The following is a 23,575-nucleotide window of genomic DNA, read 5'->3' as shown; positions in this document are numbered from 1 at the left end:
CTGTCCTTATGACCTCCAGATGCCGAAGATCGGTGCCCAGACGACGACCGTGGATCCTTAGACGTTGAGCGGCCCTTCGGCGTCGACCGTTTCTCACTCTTCGACGTCGAACGGTGTCTACGTCTCGACGTCGACCCCGACCAGATGGACGAACCACAAAACCTCGACGACGGGCGATGGTGCCTCGACGGCGACCTCGACCTCTTCGTACGTCTCGACGTCGACCTCTTGGATCGCCTCGACGTCGATCTCTTTGAACGTCTCGACGTCGATCTCTTGGAATGTTTCGATCCCCTCTACGACGATGTCCTTGACGGCGAACGGCGGTGTCGCCTCGACGGCGAACGCCGGCGCCGGGCCCTCCGATGTCGACCACTCGACGCCGACAGCGACGACGAGGAGATCGACACCGGCTTTGACGGCGGCCGGAACACGTCCCTCGACGTCGACGGGCGACGTTTTCTCAACCCAGAGCCCTGGGGAGACCGGGAACTGGCCGTGGACCTTCCTCTCGACGTCGTGGTCATCGCAACTGACCCAGACGGAGATCTTGGGCGCGGGCTGGACTTCCTGCCCCTGGGGAGCCCCCCAGAGGCCTTAGCATGGGCAGAAGGAGCCCCTCCTGACCCACCTCGAGCCTTCAATCTTCTTTCTTCAAGTCCCTGAAGTCTGATTTTTCTCCTGTCCTTCAGGGTCCTTCCAGAGAAGCCTCTACAGATCACACAATCCTCAGGGATGTGGGAAGAGGGAAGGCAGAGGATACAGACCTCATGGGGGTCTGACTTGGCCTTCTTCCTGGAGCACTCCGGGCATTTGTCAAATAATGCTGGCATTATGGACAATAAAAGAGTGCAGAAACTCAAGAAGAAAGTCACCAAAGTACTTTAAAAGCACCAAAAATCGAATTTAGTGTAAAAACACCAACAAAACCCTTGAAAAGGGAGAGCTCAATGCTCCAGGGTCCTGCTTGCAGGAGCCGGAAAAAAGAACTGAAACTAAGTTGGACCTGCTATGCATTCTGGGATACTGGGAGAAGGTTCTGGAAGGTTCCTTAAAGGCACAGTATCCTGTTTAAGCCACATAATGGCAGCCTATGGGGCTTGTCTGTCCAGGTTCTTCTCTCTATCATTCCTGAGGGATTTTGCTGTTAAGCAAGGGAAATCTGTACAGGCTTTGCTGTTTTGTGGATTTTATGGTGGAATTTCTAGTTGAAGTACTGGACAGTGTAGCCTTTTTGGCTGCATTATCTGTCTTTAAATTCTCTCTTAAGTGTCTATGCATTTCTGCATTTTTTGACACTGTAAGAGATTATTTTTGATTGCTCCGGGGTCCACGCACATGGGCGGGACTATTCACTAGATTATGACTATACACAGAGATCACCTACTACAGAAATGTTGTATTTTTTGGGGAGCATGATGCACGTGAATTGAATACTACCTTAAATTAGCTAGTTCTATATGTTATAATACCCTGAATCTGCCATTAGTGTACTCTGGCGTAGGAACTGTACTATATGATTTGTCCTTCTATATGTATACTTGAAAAGATAATAAAGACAGTTTTGAAAACAAACAAAATCCCCAAAAAACAAACTTGAGACATGGTGCTCACGGCGAAGTCACTCAGTGCAAGAGAATGTACTGAACAACACCATTCTATGTAAAAAAAGAAAACTGTCATGACATTTTTAGCAAACAGGCTTGTGACAAGTATAGCAAGTATGCATGGTACTGGTAGAAATAGCTTTGATTTAAAATCTATAGATGCAGTTGCTGGTCCTATCACTAGCGGTCAGGGTAATCACAAAGTCAATAATTGAAAAGAGCCTGGACAGAAGAGTAAAAATATTTTGAGTGGTCTTGGTCATGAATTGTCATGTTAGAGAGAGCAGGTGTTGAAATAGTCTGCTATCAGATATTGGATAATCACAGATTCAGCAGACTTGGGTATGTCGATCCCGATGCCCTACGGGAAGCATGTAATACTCTCAACCATAGTGGGGATGTGAGAGCAGTAAACAAATGGTTACCCTCTTTTTTAGATCACCGTATGATGAAGTAAAGATTGGGGGTGCCAAATCACATACCAGACCAGTGGTAATCATGCATATCTCTCTTTCTCTTTCAACTTTAAATCAAGCCCTCCAGGAGAAAAAAAGAGACACCTATTAAATTATCAGGATTGATAACATTGATATACCAGTTAGGGACAAAGTGAAAACCCTGGGTATTTCAGTTGGTTCCATGGATGCCATTCCATTGGGTCTGCCTCTCACTATCACCTTAAGTTACTACGGAAAATCTGTACTCCTATTGATGAACCAGGGAGAGTGCTACTTGAGCACGGCTAGTCTAAGGTAATGTGCAGATGACAAGAACCCCAAAATAAAAAATTAGGAAAGTGCAAGGAGTGCAAATTTCCACAGTAACAGATGTTAAAGCATCCTTTTTGGAGACCACATATCACAGAGGCACACAAGCCATGGTCATACTACGTTCCTCACTACTATACATACAATGAGGTATATAGGGAAGCGCCTAACTATAGCCCACACATTTCAGCTCTCGAAGCTGCAGGTCAATTCCAACGCCAGTCGCTCTACCAGAGAACAGCTGCCAGAGAAAGGTTAAGGCAGTGATTTTCAGAAACAACAGTTAGCTCTTTTTCATTTCCCCGCCAAAAATAATGCAATCAGGCATTGCTGTCTTGGACAGTTTAAGCATCTTTCCAGCAGTTTCCTATGACTCCCAAGATGACTCTTCCAGAAAACATAGCCATATAATTTGCAACAAGACACCATGATTTGATGCATAAGCTACAGGTAGAGGTGATTATGGGGCTTTCCGGCCAGGAATGAAGGAACACTGGTAGTCAATAGGCATGTGACAGAACTCAGTGCAAGAAAAGACCATGCCTTTGTCACAACTGCAGTCTAATCTCAACACAGCATCTTTCTGCTGGTACACCGCTTAGCAAAGTCCACTGAACCACTGCTTTTTAAGTTCATACTCAGATTTTTTGTTGTTGTTTTTTTTTTAACTCTGCACACTAGGGCACTGCTGTCCAGGCCCTTACAAAATTGTCCAATACCCAACTGGAATATTCAACTTTCCAGTAAGGCAAACATATACGGGCATTGAAAATACTGCATCAATGGCATGGAACCTCAGTTTGACCAAGCCATACGCAAATCAGTCTTGACCTTGCACCAATAAGAACAGTCTTGCCCGAAATACTGCCAGGCCAGGTCCTCCCTAAACTGGAGTATTTAAAAGTGGTACATGCAAGAAAAATTCCTGGCACGAGCTGCTGCACACACTTAAAAGGAAAATATACGTAACATATAACTACAACACTCCTCATTTCCCTAAACACTGCGCTGGCTGTCACCTCAGCAGCCTACAATGGCAGAAAGTTTCTCTCTGCCATTTTAGATATGCCTCAGAATAGAGATCTGTAGAATGGTTTACAGTAAGGTCTTACATTTTGTTTTATTGGGGGACGCAGTGTGATGAATATGGGTTGCATTCTAGAATGTGGAGAAGGCACTGAGATGTGAGGCTGTTAGGATGTGGAGTTGCTGATGATGGAAATTAAGTTGTAATAAACTCAACTCAACTCAACACTTCCTGACTGCTACGTGTAGTTTTGGTGAAGGAGATAGTTACATTATAAGTAGGCTGTGGGGTTTTAGGTTTAAACCTATAATAACTGATAAAACCCTAATGAAAGAAAAATAGCCCTCACCGGTGAAAACATATAAACACTGAAAAAACACCTGCACAACCACAAACGAAATGCCATTCAAAGAAAGGAAAAAGAAAGTTAAAGAGTCATTTTGTTCTTACTGAAGGGGTCAATAAAATGTAACTTTGTTATACAAGCTAGCAGTAAGAAAGACTGGCTAACATTATTCTGCTTGAGTTTTGTTCTTTAGGGATGCCACTAAAATAATGTTTCTTCTTCCTTTTACTTTTTTCAGTTTTATGGCCTTTGGTCTAAAGATGCAGGGTTTAGTTTCACGTTTTAGGTTTAGTTTAATTATTTTATAAACTGTAGAGAATCAGGACATATCAAACTCACATTTGATATTTTGGCTGCATTTGATTCTTTTACTGATAGGTACAATGGCTAGTTTCATAAAAATCTTTCCTAATATGTGTCGTCACATTTGGCCACAGAGAATGGGTAAAAAGCCTTAATTCATCAGACCATAGTTTCTAGTGGGTCAGTATTGATAGTAGGTGAATTGCCAACACCTCAGGCTTTAAACATTAAATGCAAGTTATAGTGACAACTATATATATATATATATCACCGAACATCTGGTATAGGGGTGAAAACGTGACACCAGACTTTTGGAAAACATGGAACGCAGTGTCACTTGTTATGCTCTGCAAAAAAGGTTCTTTCCAAGTTCAACAAAGATTGGAGTGATATTGTTTGTATTTGTAGTGATTCAGCTACGTATATAAAAAATCTGTGTGATGACCTGTCATAATTGATACCCGAGCTGAAGTGATTCCCTGTAGGAGATCCTTGCCACTTGTTACATGGTATGCTGGAAGCATCTTTACAATCTTCAGAGTTAATGAGGGATGCTATTGACTTTTTAGTCCATTCTGGTGCACTGTTTTCTTATGCCCAGGAACAAAAACGCAAATATTTATCATTTCGTGCTTTATGTGGCATCAAAGAAAGAGTCATCCCAAATGTGCCCCTTAGCTGACGGTTCTCAGCCCAAGGGTCTATAAATGCTGAGAGGGCCTTTTCACAGACGTTTACATGGGAAGGAAAGCGCGAGCACACATGACCAAAGACTCACTGAAGAAGTATTGTATGGTTTACTACAATAAGATTAATTTACTAAAATCTCTTTGGGCCTCATATACACTATACGTACACTGTCTATATACCATGTTCTTTCAGTGCAGAAAGCAAGCAATGATAAAAGCAAAACGTTCCATAAAGACCGGAAAAACACTTTTTCTGTTGATTTTAGTGGCGTGAAAATGTGTAATCACTGATAACAACTGTTTTTTAAGATATTGAAAACACTGAAAAAACCCCACCAGAATTTACCAAAAATAGAAACTGAAAACAGGACAGCCTAATTATAAGGCAAACAGAATGTGCTGCAAAAGTGAGACTGGTCCCCCATGGAATCTATTTTTCATTGGTTAGGGAGTGTCGAGTCACCCCCACCCATAGCCTAGTACATCCTACAAATGTGGCTCCTCACTCATAGCTCATCAGAACACCTCTGATTCTGTGGACTGAAGAGAACTAACCCTGCTGTCAATGTCCTGTATAGAGACCTGAAGGACTGGACCTGCTCCCACTTGTACCCAGGACTGATAAGTGGACTCCAAGGATCAGTTAGCTGAACTTCTGTCTGGCTATGGGGACACCACAAGCTGCAAGAAGCCTTTTTACTGAAGTGACCAGTGACAACTGGATCATGACCGGAGCCTGCTGGTACCCTCTGCCGGAGTAAGTCCCCTAAGTGTTGTTCCTGAGTTCCTGCAAGCCTCAGAAAGGTCCAAGAGGTACTGCTCTATGAAGTCTGGTAAATGTTCGGACTTAGAACATTTTGTGATTTCCAAGATCTCTGAAGCTTCCGCAGGAGCTTGCAGTCAAGATTGGTGATCGCAAAAGGATTTCGCCAGATACAACTTTAGGCTTACCCCGCAGGAAGATTTTGAGCTCAATGATTAAAAAACATAAATAAATCAGAAGCTAAAACTCTTGACCAGGCAAAGGTGCAAAACATATCTGCAGAGGAAAGGTCTTCGGTAGCTGAGAAATTTGATTCGATTCGAAAGTCTTTATTTCGATACATGATCATAAAAGACATTTACATTAAAAACAATAATAACATGGCATTACATTCTCGTTGTAGTAGAAAAATAACCTTATATATGATAAGTCCACATTTACTTCATCCTTAAATACAATAAATTAGTCTAAAACATGATAAAAAGTGTCAAAAATCCCAGGCCATAATACTGTAAAGACCAGAGTGTGATTGGGACCAGATTCAAAAATATTTTCTTTTAAAGGACCAGGTGTATCCAATAGCAGTTATATCTTACTCAGCCTATAGGCACGGGTCATCCACATTCCATGTAAAAATTTGGCAACCGCAATTACAGTTGATTCCTTGCTATCCGTTTTTAGTATCCTTAATGCTTCAGTCCCAGTATTGATCCCCATGATCAAACAGATGGGCTTCAACCATGTGCGCCTCAATTTTATATAAGCTGGACAAACTAGTAGGATGTGAGCTGTCGTTTCTGACTGAATCGGGCAAATTGGGCATTCCTTACAAGTACCAGGATGCCATTTACCAGTAAATTAATTAATGCACAAGTTACTACTTGTGTAACGATATATCTGTAAGAGACGTTAGTTTGTGATAGATTCCTTACCTTAGAATATCCCCAGGCGTCAGACTGGATCTGGAAAAATTTTTGTAGCAATACCCCCGCACGCCGGCAGGCGTCGTCCGCAGCTCCGCGTCCGTCGTCCGCAGCGCCGGAATTACGTAGTCGGAGTACTTAGACGCCGCCCTCGCGCGCTGACGTCAGTTCTGATACACAGCTTTTTCGCGCCAGATACGCAGAGCCATGATAGAACCAACAGTGGTGCCATGAAACTAGGGCCCTGAAAGGGGATGACCATAACCCTAGATATCGGTTTGCTGAACGGGGAGGATGGGTGGGTCGGTAAGGAATCTATCACTAACTAATGTCTCTTACAGATATATCGTTACACAACTTGTGCATCTGAAAGAGACACGTTAGTGATAGATTCCTTACCTTAGAATAGATACCCCAGCAATACCAACCCCGGTGGTGGGTCTGCAAACCAATAATCACACCAGAAAGTCCTGGAGGATGGAACGGCCAAAGAAGCCATCCGTCCGGACTTGGCTGTCCAGGCAGCAGTGTCTTGCAAACGTGTGCAGCGAGGCCCACGTAGCTGCCTGACAAATGTCCTGCAAGGGCACTCCTCGGCCCAGGGCAGTCGTAGTCGCCGTGGCCCGAGTGGAATGAGCCCTCAGCCCAATAGGAGGTTCCTTCTTGGCCAAGGAGTAACACGTCTGGATGCACAAGATGATCCACCGAGAAATGGTCCGCATGTTCACCGCCCGTCCCTTCTTAGCGCCCACGTAACCAAAAAAGAGTTGGTAATCCACCCGGAGCTGGCATGTGCGATCCGGATAGTTAGAGAGAGCACGTTTTGGGTCCAGACGGTGGAGCCTCTCTTCCTCTTTCCGGGGATGCGGAGGGGGAAAGAAGGTGGGCAAGGTGATGGACTGCCAGATGTGGAAGGCCGTGACAACCTTGGGCAGGAAAGAGGGTCTCGTCCGCAACACAACCTTGTCCGGATGGACAGAGAGGAAAGGAGGTGTGGAAGAAAGAGCCTGGAGTTCACTCACTCTCCTGGCAGAGGTGATGGCAACCAGGAAAGCAGTCTTCAAAGTAAGAAGACGGAGAGGACAGTTATGGAGCGGCTCAAAGGGAGCACATATTAGATAAGTAAGTACAAGGTTCAAGTCCCACTGAGACATCACGAAAGGAACAGGAGGAAACGTGTGCGATGCCCCTCAAAAACCTATTTACAATAGGGGACTTGAACAAAGATGGCTGATCAGGTAGCCTTAAGAACGCGGAAAGGGCAGAAAGGTAGCCCTTGATAGTGCCCAGAGCAGAGCCCTGCTGGGCAAGAGAAGAAGGAAGAGGAGAACCTCAGAAAGGGGGGCAGAGAGTGGATCCACAGCCTTTGCTGTGCACCATGCCACAAATCTGTTCCAACTGCAGGCGTATACCGACTTTGTGGAGGGACGCCTAGATGCCAGAATGACATTACAGACTTCAGGAGGCAAGTCAAATGGCCTCAACTGTCACCGCTCAATCTCCAAGCTTGTAGGTGGAGACTGGACAGGTTCGGGTGGAGGACCGTCCCCTGCTGCTGCGACAGAAGGTCCTCCTGAAGAGGCAGACGAATCGGGGGATCGATAGACATGCGGAGTAGCTCTGGATACCAATATCTTCGTGCCGAGTCCGGAGCCACAAGGATAACCTGGGCCCGGTCGCGCCTGATCTTCTTCAGCACTCTGGGCAGAAGTGGTATAGGCGGAAAGGCGTACTATAGACCGCAACTCCACTCGCGACGAAAAGTGTCTCAGAGCGAGTGCCGCCTTGGAAATTCCAACGCGCAGAACTGATGACATTGCGCGTTCTCTTCTTTGGCGAATAGATCTAACCAAGGCTCTCCCCATTGCTGAAAGAGACCTTGCACCACTTCCGAGTTCAGACGCCATTCGTGATCCATCATGCACCGACGGCTGAGTTTGTCCGCCCTGGCGTTCAGAGAACCTGCCAGGTGTTGAACCACCAGGGTCACGCCCTGATGTTCCAGCCACTGCCAGAGGCGCAGAGCCTCCTGGCATAGGGTCCACGACCCCACCCCGCCCTGTTTGTTGCAGTACCACATGGTGGTGGTGTTGTCCGTGAACACCTGCACTACACTCCCCCTGACAGAGGGGAGGAATGCCTTCAGTGCAAGTCGGATCGCCCGCAGCTCCAGAAGGTTGATTTGGAGCTGGGACTCCGCCGGAGACCAGAGGTCTCTGATCTCCGCCTCTCCCATGTGGCCCCCCTAGCCCTGGAGGGACGCGTCCATCACAACTACGTGCTCCGGTTGGGGTAGGGAGAGGGATCTGCCGCTGACCCAATCGCGATCCGTGAGCCACCACTGCAACTGTCTTGCAGTGCCCTCCGAGATCAAGACATGGACGGACAAGTTACCCTGATGCTGGGCCCACTGAAACTTCAGGTCCCACTGCAGAGCCCGCATCCGCCACCGGGCGTGATGCACCAGAAGGATGCAGGAGGCCATCAGCCCCAGAAGCCGCAGCGTCAACCTGACCGAGACTCGGGATAAAGGCTGAAAGAGCGGAATCAGAGCCTGAATATCCTGAACCCGCTGTTCGGGAGGATAAACCCGAAACTGCGCCGAGTCTAGAACCGCTCCGATGAAGAGGAGCTTCCGAGAGGGACACAGGTGTGACTTCGGCATATTGATGGAGAACCCCAGCAGGTGCAGGAGATCGGCCGTAGTCTGGAGGTGGCGGACGACTGTCTGGGGCGAGCCCGCCTTCAACAACCAGTCGTCGAGGTAGGGGAAAACCCCTAACTTGCGCAGATGAGCTGCGACCACCGCTATCACTTTTGTGAACACCCATGGGGCGCTGGTAAGGTCGAAGGGGAGCACGATAAACTGAAAGTGCTCGTGACCTACCATGAACCGCAGGTAACGCCGGTGGGCCGGCAAGACGGGGACGTGGAAATAGGCGTCCTCTAAGTCCAACGCTACCATCCAGTCTCCTGGGTCCAGGGCAGCTAAGACCTGAGCCACAGTCAGCATCTTGAACTTCTCCTTCCGGAGGAAGCTGCTGACGTACCGTAGGTCCAGAAAGTAGTGGGAGTAACAACCACACCCTACTTCTGGCCCAGGAACGCGCTCAATGACCCCCTTGGCCAGGAGGGCCGTAACTTCCTCTTGCAGAAGTCGCAAGTGATCCCCCAACAAGCGGTGGTATTGCGGTGGCATGGCTGGAGGGGTCGTCTCAAAGGGGAGGGAGTAGCCCCTTTGGACGATTTGCAGCACCCACCTGTCCGACGAGACAGTGCGCCAGTGGAAGAGGTGATGGCGAACCCTGTCCCCCACTGGTGTCACATGGGCCTGAAAGCACGGACTAGGAGGGTTTTGATGCGGGTGCTGCAGGGGAAGGTGTGGACTGGCCTCGCCGTTGTCCCCAACCGCCGCCACGGTGGTTTCCACGGCCGCCACCGCGCTGTGTAGCATTCTGCGGTGCGTGGCTGACAGCACGTGTGGGAGCGCCCCATCCTTGGCCACGAAAGGAGCGAAAGGCACCCGACGGCCATCAAACGGCATGTCCTGAAGTGTGGCCTGGACATCGGCCAAAAAGTTGGCGGACCTCAACCAGGCATGGCGTGCTCAGGGACCGGAAGGTATGGGGTAGGTGGCGACGCCTGCGACTCCGGCGGATACGCGTGGGTGGTGTCACCCGAACCCCTGGCCACGTCGCGCGAGCATCGGGGTGGGTCGGAAGAACGATGACGTCTCTCCGACCTCTCATACCTCTTACCTGAGGACCTGGATCCTGAAGACCGATGCCGACTCTCGGAGCTACGAGGGCTCCGACCCCGCGACCGGTCCCTCGACAGCCTGTGGGACCGGGACCTGGAACGGTGCGGGCCGACTGCCGGAGCTCCAGTCGCTTGCAGGACCGCTCCCGCCTAGCCTTAGACGTCAGGGCCCGGCAGTCGGAGCAGGTGCGGTCGTCGTGGTCGAGGCCTAGACACTGAAAACACTGGCAATGGGGGTCGGTAACCAACATTAGTCGGCTGCACTTGGAGCAGGGTTTGAACCCGGGCATCTCTACCGGCACCGTAGGAGTCGAGAGACTCGAGAGAAAAATTATCAAAAAGATCAAAAAGTTTAGTCAAAAAATGACTAAGGGGTAGAGCTTCTCCGGATCTGCGATAGCTGGCGCGGAAAAAAAGAAGAACTGACGTCAGCGCGCGAGGGCGGCGTCTAAGTACTCAGACAACATCATTCCGGCGCTAACGACGCCGACGACGGATGCGGAGCCGCGTACAACGCCTGCCGGCACACAGGGGTATTGCGACACGGAATTTTCCGGATCCAGTCTGACGCCTGGGGATATTCTAAGGTAAGGAATCTATCACTAACGTGTCTCTTTCAGATAGGGAGGGTACCCACCCTAAATTGGTGGTACCATTTCCTGTCACTAGGTACCGTAATAAAATCCCAATACCTTTCAAAGACAGAAGTGGGTTTGGTCTCCAAGAAATCTCTTGACAAAGAGGGCCTGGTTAAAGACATAAAACGTTTCATGGTGACCATATTCCAATATAGCTCCTAGAAATCCTTTCGAGACGGAAACACAGTATCTGCAGGATTTTGCCACAAAGAGTTAAGGCCCATGTCATAATAGGTGGCCTTTACCTGCCTTAACCATGAGATTTTACCCGCACTATCGGCATCCCTGATCTCAAGTAGAGCTTGTGCATACTAGACGAGCTTGGGGGTAACCCAGAGCATCCTCCAGTAGGCCACAGGTCTATAGCATGCCACGTCCTCTAGGAACTGGCAACCCAGATCGTAATAGAGGGGTAATAATGGAGTAGATTGAAGGAGGCCTGTTATAACCCCTCATGAATTTGTGTTGGGAAGTCGTTAGTGCCACTAGATTACTAAAGCCCCATAATTCGGCCCCATACAGGACAGAAGTTGTAATTTTTGAGTTGTACATTTTTAACACTGGCAAAATCGGTTTCGTATAGGAAAGGCGCTTTTCTTTTAACAGGGCACCAGATAATTGTGCGTGTTTAAGTACCAACTGATCTACATGCGAAATCCAATTTAATTTACATCCTAACGGGATACCCAAGTACGTAAAAACTTTGGTCTGCTCAAGTGTGGCTTTGTTCATGGTTACCCTCTCTTTTACAATCTTTTGTTTATGTAGCACCATGAACTTAGTCTTGTCCACATTAATTATAAGGCTGGCAGAAAACCTCAAATCTCGCAATCGCCATCTGCAGGCCTCGTTCCGTTTTGGAAATTAACAAGGTATTGTCTGCAAACATTAGCAGAGGGATCCTCCTACCATCAAGTGTGGGGGCATCAGTGAGGTGATCTAAAAAGTACTGGGTCACCCTATTAATATACAGGGAAAATAGTGTTGGTGCCAGTACACACCCCTGTCAGACCCCTTTGACGATCGGAAATCTGTCTGTGACTTTCCCTTGCTGACCCCAGCGAATTTGTGCAAAATTCGCATCATGGAGTTTAATTAAAAAGGCCAGTAGATCCAAAGGCATGCCCTGTTCCGCAAGGACACTCCACAACTTGGCAAGCGGAACTAAGTCAAATGCCGACTTGAGATCTACAAATGCGGCATATATTCTACTTCCTTTAAGGATCACCATGCGCCAATAAATTAAAACAAATCTAAAAACCTGGTCTATTGTGCTTGTATGTGAGCGGAACCCAGCCCGTAAAGGTGAGAGGATATCGAACTTTTCGATCCAACCTGCAATTCTACTCAGCACGAGCCTAGCAGTCACCTTCTGGATACAGTCAATTAAACTTATAGGCCTATAATTGCCAGGATCTGAACGATCCCCTTTTTTAAAAATCGGCGTAAAAACCACGCCCATCCGTGATTCAGGTATGGGAGAACCACTTGCAATGGCATTCACTAGAAGCTGGATGTAGGTTACCCACAGAACCTTATTATACAAGAACAGGTCAGCAGGAACACAGTCAAGCCGGGGCGCTCTTCCACTCGGTACAGTGTTGAGTGCAGTGTCAACTTCCTGCTTAGTAAAATGCAAGGGGGGATTGCCAACATGGTTGATGGGGGGACCTCCAGATAGTTCACATTTTTGAGCATTATTGGCGAACTGTGTCTTAAAATGTGAAACCCAAAGTTCGGGTGCTACATGATTGGATGGCGGTTGGCTGGGCTTTCCCTTGCCCCACTTGACCAGATGCCAAAATACAACCATGTTCCTGTCTTTACTAGCATGGTAAAGCTCTTTCCAATATTGCTCGTCCCATTCCCTTTTGGCCTTGTGTTGCGCTAACTTGTACTCCACCATCGCATTTTTGATCATATCCCTGTTTTTAGATCTTATCGCCATTGCTAGTGCTTTGTAGGCCTCCCTGCATGATTTCCCATACCATGAATCAACCGATGCTTTGGCATAATTTTGCGATTTTTGAATGCTAGTTATAAAAAAGCCCTTCAGCTTGTTAAAAAGTTCAATATGAATGGAAGTGGCATTGGACTTATTTTCCAGTTGTATAAAACAATTTTGGAGGACCAGCTGGTTGATAGCCTCTAACTGAACCTCTTTATTTAATAGATTCGACCATTTTACTCTCCTGGTATCATTACTTAGATGTAATTCTACACCCGCATGAGGGTCAACTACAACGTGACTTTCTACTAGGTGAAATGATAAAACCAGGGGATTATGATCACTTTCCACCCTTTCCAAGACAATCATTTCTATCACATTAGGCCAATATTCCTTGTTGAGGAGTATATAGTCTATACGACTACATCGCAGCCCGCTACTATAAGTGGGAGAGCTCTGCTTATCTGATTTCGTCCTCCCATTAACCGCCCTTAATCCATGCTCCAGACAACGCGTTTTTAACTGTAAAGCAGCATCCGTCCATTTCCTGATGGGGGTTAATGTTAGTTGCGGGATGTCCCATTGCAAATCCTCCACGAGGCCTAGGTCTACATCATTAGTGTCTAGTAGTTCAAAGGAACAGTTCAAGTCACCGGCGACTAATATATTTCCCCCTCCTTTATACTGGTCGAGATAGGAATCATGAGGAGCGACAGTATCTGAGGCTTTCCCTCTGGCCATCCCTCTAGCATTAACGTTAAAAAGTATAAGGTCCTCGACATCAGGGACCTTTATCTTAATTATTAAAATATAATTACTATCAGTCTCCAACTGCTGTACTTTATACCTGTCATTCTGTCTCACCCAAATAGTTAATCCCCCCATAAGTCTCCCCCTTTGACCAGCAATAGCAGGTTTGAAAAAAATTAAATAGCCTAGTCTGAACTCGGGGTCCACTGACCATGTTTCTTGAAAAGCCAGAATTTCATTGGTTTCAATGAAAGATAACCAGTCTGATGACAATAATTTATTCTTCAGCCCAGCAATATTCCAGGAGGTTAGGGCAAGGTTTGGTGGCCCGGTACTAGATTTGGCACATGTATGTAACCAATTATCCCCAGGTGCTGCTCATTTATCGATTGCATCAGCCAATGGGATAATTTCTTCGTGATATGTCTTAATAGAGCTATCGTCTAACTCAAAGGTATTCTACTCTAATATTTGGATCTTCCGGGGCAGTATTTGTTGCAAAAGGGGGACCTCCTAGGTCCTGGATGTTTAGTTTAGGACCAGGCTCTCCCATGTCCCTTATAACTAGATCTGCAGAAGTAAAATGATTGGATCTGGGACCCAGTCAATCATTTTCCTCCAGTGAGCTAAGTGCCTCATATCTATTAAAGATCGGAACCGCACAATTAGTGAGGCCTAGCGAATGCTCCGGTATCCTATGTGTTGCCCCTCTGAAATTTATGCTTGATTGATAAAAATACCCCAGCGGGAGGACGTTAATAGCATCTTTACATATTGCAAAAGAAGCTGCCCATTCTAGGATACACCGAACCATACTTGGTGACCTGAAACTTAAAACTACACTGTCCCCAGACAGGCCTTTTTCAGATTTACCCACCCAGGCGACCCTTCTAACCATCCTGAATTCAGCAAACAGATGGCTTCCAAGCCCAGTTCTTAGATTCAGGAAATGAAGGGCCTTGTTCTTAAGTGAGGACCAATGTTCCTCCTCATGGGGTTTCAATCTCGAGACGTTAGCCAACACCATGGTATGGGGTGAAGCCTCAGGCGGAAGATCGAGCAAGACATTAATCAGGTTATCCCCTCCCTCGCCCTGTAGTCTCCCCACTGGGCCTTTTGGCCCTTCCTTGCATGTTTGTGGGCCATTATGTGCTGGTATAGTTGAAATAGGAGGAGTCGAAGGGCACGCTAGGGGGAGTAAAGGGAGTGTGGATGCGACACTGCTCGTCGTGGTAACCCAGATGTGTTTCCCACCTGACTAGCCCCCCATAGCCTCGAGGTGGCTATTCCCAGGATGGAGGGATGGGACTAGTTATATGGTCCTCTATTTTAATTAATCTCTGATCTATTGCAGCTAGTCTAAGCATAAGAGGATCAATCAAGGCTAACAATTTAGCTTCCATCCATTTCAAAAAGATATCTTGAGCCTCTGTGGAATCTAAATGATATGACCCCGATGGAGTATGATCTTTATTTACTGCACCCACTCCAGTATATTCAGACTCGGCAGGTGGAGCTGAAATCCCTCCCCTCACTGGACCACACTCTTGTTCTTAGCCTGCTTTGATACCTGGAGGCTGGCTTTAGGGGCACTATGCGCTTTCCTTTTCTTTGCTTGAACATTGCTTCGGGGGGCTGCTGCTAACTTTTGCTGCCTGGTAAGCACATTAGTAGGAGTAACTGGGGGTGAAGAAGATATGCTATCCCCCATGCAAAAATTTAAGGAGCCTAGCTGAGGGCTGCCTGTTGTCACTAATGATGGTGGAGGACATGGAGTTGGGGCAGCAGGTTGTTCTAGTAAGGGAATTTGCCCTATGAATGAGCAAAAGGGGTCCAATGAGAGCCTCCTTTCGGTTAGCTAGATCTCGTGTATTAACACGGATTCCGCCCGACTAAGGAAGGCAATTAAGATCCCTACCACTCCCACCCTCGCCCCCCCTTTGCGCGCGGTCTTACTCATACCCAAACTAAGTAGCTACAAACAGTTATATAAAAAGTAAGAAAAAGGATCAGCTTATTAAAACAATGCTGTTCCTTAAACAAACTAATACACCCCCCTTCAGTTCAAGTCCAGTAACACAAGCTTACGTAATGTCCCGGAGTCAATGTTGGAGGGGTAGCCCAGCCCGGCCTCTTTCGGTCGCTGACGGGCCTGCCCTCGGCCCAGGCACGCCCGCACACGTCCCGCACTGCGGGAGCCGTTGTACGCTTAAGAGGCGCCTCCTGGCGCTTCTCTGTGACGCAAGATACATGCGCCACACAGGGAACGCCGGGAAATGGTGTCCGGGAGGCGGGAGCAGCGTACAGGCAGTGTGAGGGCAGGCAAAGCGTTGCGGTCCCCTCCAACAGTTCTGGACAGCACAGCAGTGGCAGGTAAGTTTTCAAAAAAAGGATTTTCCAACCCGCGCTGCGGGAGCCCTTGCGCGCTTAAGATGCGCCTCCTGGCGTTTCCCTGTGACGCAAGATACACGCGCCACACAGGGAACGATAAGAAATGGTGTCCGGGAGGCGGGAGCAGCGTACGGGCAGCGTGAGGACAGGTAACGCTTTTTTGTCCCCTCCGACCGTTCTGGACAGCACAGCAGTGGCAGGTAAGTTTTCAAAAGAAGGATTTTCCAACTGAGACATTTGAATTTTCTCACTCTGAGCCTTTCCTGCCCAATCAACTGTTTCAGCAGGACCTCGGCCAATGGCTATTCAAGTTCAAGAGGACTTCGCCGGACGCAGTCTGCAGCCTTGCTCCATTGGAAGATTTTGACTTCTATTTTAGAGACTTAGGGCCAGATGTAGGTAAACTCAATTTACCTATTCTTAAATACCGAATTTTACCGATTAAGTATTTAAGAATAGGTAAATGGGATGTAGATAATTTTTTGGTAAAAATTACCGAATCGGTAATATTCGGTAATTAAGAATTGGTATTTACCGATTCGGTATTTACCGAATCGGTAAATACTGATTCAGTAATTCCCATTCATTCCTATGGGCCTGGAGGCCTATAGGAATGAATGGGAATTATCGAATCGGTAAATACCGAATCGGTAAATACCGAATCGGTAATAGGGGGAACCCTTTCAAGGGTGGCAGGGTGTTACATTGACACCCTGTTGCACCCCTGAATAGTGCATGGGTGCACATGTGGCACACATACATGCCCTAACTAAGGGCATGTATGTCTGCCACAGGGCACTGAATAAAAAGCAAAACATTGCTTTTTAAAAGGAATTTGTTATTTACCACCAACTAAATGTTGGTGGTAAATAACGAATCCTTAAATGTAAGAAGCACTCACTTGAGTGCTCCCTACATTACAGATTCGGTAATTTACCGAATCGGTATTTTAAGAATTCGGTAATTTACCGATTTCTTGAATTATTGATTTGGTAAATTACCGAATCCTGAAATGTGGCCTCCTACATCTGAAAAGCCTAATACCGGTCAGTAACGGCCGAAATTCGGTAATTTCGGCCGTTACCGACCGGTATTAGGCTTCCTACATCTGGCCCTTAATCATTACGTTTTTTACCCTGACAGCCCTCTTTGGTTATATGACCTAAGCTCAATCATGTTCAAACTGTAACAAAGCCTAGGTCCTGTGACTTCTGAATGACTCTCTACTTTTTCTGGGCAAATTTTTCCCTTTAGATTCCAACATTCAGATCTTTGGTTCGCTTATTGGATTTTGGTGTCATTTTTTTTTTGATACTGCTACATACTTTACAAAATTTCCCTTAAGTTAAGACTGTCTGCTCTGTGCCATAGCTCCCAGTGGATGAGCCCAAGTTTATTTATTGAAGTTCTTACTTGCACCTAACAGGATTTTTGGCTTATTACTTAAGAAGGACTCACATCCTCCCCAACTAATAACACATTTTCTTGCAGTTACTAAAGTGTGATATTTGCCCTGACTGTGGCAGCAATCTCAAAATGGTAATACCTTTCTAAGACAGCCGTAATACTCAGTGCTGAGGCTGAACTCTACAGCAGTCTTCAAATAGTAGCACAGTAAGATAGCCACCATAACCAACAGCAATCTATGGATGTTGGCAGCCCACAACGCAGCACCACCTGAACAACGGAGAGGGTAAATTCCTGCAAAGTACTCCCATGCAGTGCCAGACAGGGGCCACGGTGCGCTGCGTTCTCATCGGCTGCAATCTTGGAGGAGAATTTTGACAATCAGAACTGCAAAGCAGGCACACAAAATGCCCAGTGGCATGACTGACATTACCTACTCCTAAAGGCTGAATGAGGCTCACAAAAAGCCCTTCTCTATGTACTGACAGACAGCTGAAGCTGAATTGTACTACACCTAAAACTACACAGTTGAACAAAAATGCATAGAAGAATATTACAAATTGAACAAGGGAGAGAAACAGGATGTCTGCAGTCACAAGGCTTCTGATCTCATTACTTAATGCTGAATTATCAAAGTGTACCAGAATTTGTTTCATCTGGCACTCTTGTAGTCAGGTTCCCATCCTTTGGGGCCTAGAAGGAGCTTCTAGGAGGAATACAAAGCTAAAACCCAGGTCAGTGATGAGTTTGCTGAAATCATTGATCAATATTTTATAAACAGATATTCTAGGAAGTCGAAAGTATTGGCATCATGGGTCCAACATGGAGCAGGTATTAACTCTTGAGGACTTAACTTCAGACCCTTTTACCCTTCCTTGCAGGGTATCCCAGGGCTCCTCGTGGAGTCCGAACCTATTTAAAGCGTTCATCGAACTCATCCGCGAAAGTGGCTTTTCAGTATTCTCCTATGTTGATGACACCAAGATAGTTGAATCAGTCCATTCCCAATCAGAAAAAGTAGGCTAACAATTCAATATCTGCATGGGTAACATCAGTGACTGGATGCAGAAGAACGGTTTGAAACTAAATTCCGAAAAGACTGCGGTGTTACTTTTTGGCAACAACACCTCTTTTTGGAACACCAACTGGTGGTCCCCCAACCTTTGGTCTCTGCCATCTCTGGTCCAGAAGGCGAGAAATTTGAGTGTTACTTTTGACATCAAGCTAGTATTTACGGATCACATCAAGCAAGTGACATTTTCCTGTTTTCTCACTTTGAAAATCCGAACAAGAATGTTCCCCTTCCTTCCAATAGAGTTGAGGAAAACAGTTATAAATGCCTTAGTAGTTTCCTAACTAGATTATTGTAACACACTATATGTAGGGTCCCAAATTCACCTACAAAACAAATTCAAGACCCTTCAAAACGCTGCAGCCGTGAACTGATGAATTGGCCAAAATTCTGCACAATTTCCCATACCATTAAGGAACTGTACTGGCTTCCAATCAGGGCGCAAATCCAGTTTAAAGCCCTGTGCTGGGCTCATAAGGCCCAGCAAGGTTGGCCCCCTCTTTTTTCAAAAGACTTTCAAATAGTACTTACCTACTCGCTCCAGGCAGTCTATCACGGCAGAACAGGTAATCATCTCCAGAATCATGAAGGCACATTTTGGGGGGAAGCTTTTCCTACTCAACATGCAAATGGTGGAATTTGATGCCTGACCATCACAGAGCGCAGCCTAACCTCCTAAAATTCACAAAGCAACTAAAACCCTGACTTTCTCGTACCATCGCCAAAAACTGCTTTTCAGCCACCACCGTCCTTAGGTTTTATGTCTGATACTAGCGCCAATACGGCAAATAGTGTTCACGCCCTTTACAAAATTTTTAACATACCATAGGAAGTACAATAAAGAATACTCATAATGCCAAAGCAGAACAAATTAAAGAAAAAGGACTTACCTCCAGCCCGCACCCAAGGCAGGGCTGCTGTCTCTATGCACTGTGACACTAGAGTCATTTAGTGTTAGTTTTTCCACAGCACTTTTTAAATTGTTATATTCAGACTGGTCTGTTGGAAACATGCCTATAAAAAAAGGCAATGAAAAGAAAGGCAAAACCTGATAAAGCACAACAATACATCAGATAATGTTTTTGCCAGGTAATCACGGAAGGAGAGAAATTATTTATGAATTTCAGAATATAACTATGCTTTGATCACAATACTTAAATAAAGGTAATAGATCAGTGCAAGCGTGGGATTTATGAATAGAATAGCCACAGAAAGATTCCAATGTGACGTTGTGTTCAAACCTGACAAGAGGCAGAGCAGTCCAAGGTCTACTCAGGGAAGATGGTGAGGGCTAGCACTCTAGTCCTTAGGCCCGAAACAAACAATACTGAATAAATCTGTGTCCAATCAGTACATTTATTTATATAAAGAAAAAGTACTTTATTGCACCCACACTACTTAAACAGAACACATTAATTCCTAAATACGTACATGATGGGATATGGGTCTCCTCAAGTATTTCCACCCAACATATAGCATCTCAGCAAGCTTCGAACCCTAAAACCACAAAAACCACCAACATACCCGTAACACAATATGATTAGGTGTAGATACTTAACTCAGGCCTACTGGCTTTGTCAGGGTACTGCCACAGCAATAAAAGTAGAAAAGTGACCTTACAGTGACATTCTGTAATATAAGGAAAATGCTACTTACCAGTATGCATCTGTTCTTGGCATGTAGAGCTGCAGGTTTACACACTGTGCATAGAGGGCCACCTAGTGTTGGGCCTGGATGTTTGCAGTTTGTTTTTGTTGTAGAAAAGTCTTTGGAAGTCACAGGATAGGTGACTCCTCCTTTGCATCAAACAGCGCATGGGCATCGGCTCCATCCCCAGATTGTTTTTCGCCAGTAGGGAAGTGATGGAGTCCTACAAGAAAGTAGTAATGTCCATGTAATTTGTATCTAATTAAGATAATACTGGAACAGATAAAGGTAGCCGGGGAGGTGGGTGGGCGTGTGTAACTCTGCATCTCTACATGTCAAGAACAGATGCATACTGGTAAGTAGCATTTTCCGTTCGAGGCATATGAGCTGCAGACTACACACTGTGCATAGATTATATAGCAGTACCCACCTTTAGCGGCGACCACCAGTATCTGTTGCAGTTGTTTGAAACAGGGTTTTTAGTACAGCCTGGCCGCATGTTGCTTGTTGTTTAGTTTGCACATCTACACAATAGTGTTTTGTGAATGTGTGCGGTGTAGACCATGTAGCTGCTTTGCATATAACTAGGGGAATGTTCCCCAAAAATGCCATTGAAGCCCATATTTTTCTTGTAGAATGGACTATGCAAGGAATAGATAACGTCCGTTTAACTTTGTGGTAACAGATTTGTATGCATTTCACAATCCACCTAGCTATCGCAGATTTTGATATGGGGTTACCTTTATGTGGTGGTGAAAAAGACACAAAAAGTGGTTTAGTTTTATGAAAAGTTTGTGTCCTTTAAATGTAGTAAAGCAATGCTCTTTTGACATCCAATGTGTGAAGATCTCTTTCTGCGACTGTTTGTGGCTGCGAGAAAAATACGGGCAGCTCAACAGACTGATTCAGATGGAAGGGTGAAATGACTTTTGGAAGGAATTTAGGATTAGTACGTTGAACCACTTTATTATGATGCATTTGCCGAAAGGGCTCTTGTATGGTAAATGCTTGTAGTTCACTAACTCTTCTGAGAGAAGTAATAGCTACTAGGAAAGCTACTTTCCAAGTTAGGAATTGCAATTCACATTTATGTAACGGTTCAAAGGGGGTCCCATTAACCATGTGAGAACAATGTTTAAGTTCCACACTGGTGAAAGTGGTGTTCTGGGAGGGATTATTCTTTTGAGTCCTTCCATGAAAGCCTTTATGGTAGGTACTCTGAAAAGAGATAGATGGTGTCTATTTTGTAAGTATGCTGCAATGGCCGCACGGTGCAGTCTGATGGACGTGTACACTAATATACACTTTTTGAAGGTGTAATATGTATCCTATGATGTGTTGAATAGACACATCTAAAGGATTGATGTGGTTGTTTTGACACATATATTACGAACCGTTTCCACTTAGCTGCATAACATGCTCTAGTGGTGGGACGTCTAGCTTCTTTAATAACGTTCATACAGTCTGGAGGGAGGTTAAGGTAACCGAACTCTATGACTTCAGGAGCCAGATCGCAAGGTTGAGCTGCGCTGGGTCCGGGTGTCTGATCTCTCCATGGTTCTGTGTTAATAGGCGTGGAGATAGGCTTAGTTTCTGGTGTGGTATCACAGAAAGTTGCAGCAGCGTGGTGTACTACGGTTGTCTGGCCCAAGTTGGAGCAACTAGAATAAGTGTTAGGGAATGTTGCTGTAGTCTGCATACCACTAACGGAAGTAGTGGGAGAGGAGGAAAAGCGTACGCAAATTTTCCGGACCAGTTCATCCATATCGCATTGCCTTTGGACAGTGGGTGTGGATATCTGGCGGCGAAGTTTGGGCATTTTGCGTTTTCGTGGGTGGCGAAGAGGTCTATCTGAGGTTGACCCCACAGTTGAAAGAACGGTTGAAGAACTTGTGGATGAAGTTCCCACTCGTGTTTCTGCTGTGTCTGTCGACTTAACAGATCTGCCATGGTGTTTTGTACTCCTGGAACATGTTGGGCTAAGAGGAAGATCTTTAGTGGTATAGCCCATCTCCATATCTGCTGCGCTAACTGAGAGAGCTGCAGAGAGTGTATCCCCCCTTGTTTGTTTATGTAATACATTGCTGTCATATTGTCCGTGTGGAGTAAGACAGCTTTGCCTGATGCTTTTGGAATGCTTTCAGGGCTAGAAATACAGCTAGTAACTCCAAGTGGTTGAAGTGGAGTAACTTTTGTTGCGGTGTCCACCTTCCTTGCATGTGTGCTGCAGTAGGTGAGCTCCCAAGCCGGGGAGCGATGCATCGGCTGTTATGACTATTTGAGGAACTGGCTCTAGAAACGGTCGGCCTTTTGAAAGGTTTTTGGTGTTCCACCAATGCAGAGAACGATGAGTCCGACTGTCTACCAACACTAGGTCTGTTAATTGACCGTGAGCCTGGTTCCATTGTTGTGCTAAGCACTCTTGAAGTGGACGCATTTGTTGTCTTGCGTGAGGTACTATGAATATGCAAGATGCCACCATTCCTATGAGGTGCATGAACACTCGAGTTGGAAGCGAGTGTTGCAGTTTGAATTTTGTTAGGAGAGTTTGTACACTTGTTATCCTGGCTGAAGAGGGATACGCTAGTGTTAATTGGGTGTTTATTGTAGCGCCCAGATATTATTGTACATGTGACGGTTGCAGATGTGACTTGGTGTGAGTTACTGTGAATCCCAAGTCGTGGAGCAGTTGAATTGTGGCGTGAGTGTGTTGTACACACTGGCTGTATGAGCTGGCTTTTATGAGCCAGTCGTCTAGATATGGGAAGACGTGAATATGCTGTCTTCTTAAGTGTGCTGCAACTACTGCTAGGCATTTCGTAAACACCCTTGGTGCTGTTGTGACTCCGAATGGGAGTACTTTGAATTGGTAGTGCTGACCGTCTAGTACAAATCTGAGATATTTTCTGTGCACTGTGTGGATAGAGATGTGGAAGTAGGCGCCCTTGAGATCCAGAGTGACAAGGAAGTCGCCTTGTAAAAGGAGCGGAAGGACCTGTTGAAGTCTGACCATTTGAAAGTGGTCTGACTGTATGTACAGGTTTAGGGGTCTGAGGTCTAGGATAAGCCTTAGTGATCCGTCCTTCTTTGGGATTAAGAAATGCAGGGAGTATACTCCTTTGTTTTGCTGATGCATTGGAACTATTTCTATTGCATTTTTCTGCAGGAGGGATAGAACCTCCTGTCTGAGCAGTATCAGATGTTCTTGTGACATTGGACGCTGTCTGGGTGGTATGTTTGGGGGGGTAGATGTTAGGTCGAGACAGTAACCTGACTGAATTATTTGTAGGACCCACCTGTCTGATGTGATGTTTTCCCAGGCTGTTAGGTATTTTTGTAGTCTTCCCCTGACATAAGTGGAATGGGGCGGGGGAAGGGGAGGGAAGTCATTGGGCAGGGGTGGAAGCAGAGCGGGAGTTGTTGTTTTTCCCTCTGCCCTTATTGTTGTTACCTCTGTAACCACCTCTTTGGTAGACCCTACTATAGGTGGATTGTGTGGGGGCTTTGTAAGAGGTAGAAGGTGTGTCTGAAGAGTTTC

General features: G+C 46.1%; 1 protein-coding gene across 2 annotated transcripts in view; it reads right to left on the bottom strand.

Annotated features, from left to right (window-relative positions):
• GUF1 (GTP binding elongation factor GUF1) overlaps positions 1 to 23,575 on the bottom strand; it is a 313,519-nt gene that overhangs the window by 145,369 nt on the left and 144,575 nt on the right. For both annotated transcript variants that reach the window (XM_078678240.1, XM_078678239.1), the window contains exon 11: positions 19,281 to 19,404. In XM_078678240.1, coding sequence (XP_078534366.1) covers positions 19,281 to 19,404 — 124 coding nt within the window. The remainder of the gene's footprint in view (positions 1 to 19,280; positions 19,405 to 23,575) is intronic.

This window comes from Lissotriton helveticus, chromosome 2_2, assembly GCF_964261635.1.
Source record: "Lissotriton helveticus chromosome 2_2, aLisHel1.1, whole genome shotgun sequence".
NCBI lineage: Eukaryota > Metazoa > Chordata > Amphibia > Caudata > Salamandridae > Lissotriton > Lissotriton helveticus.
The sequence above is the reverse complement of the archived record's forward strand: the minus strand, read 5'-3'. Positions and strand labels throughout refer to the sequence as shown.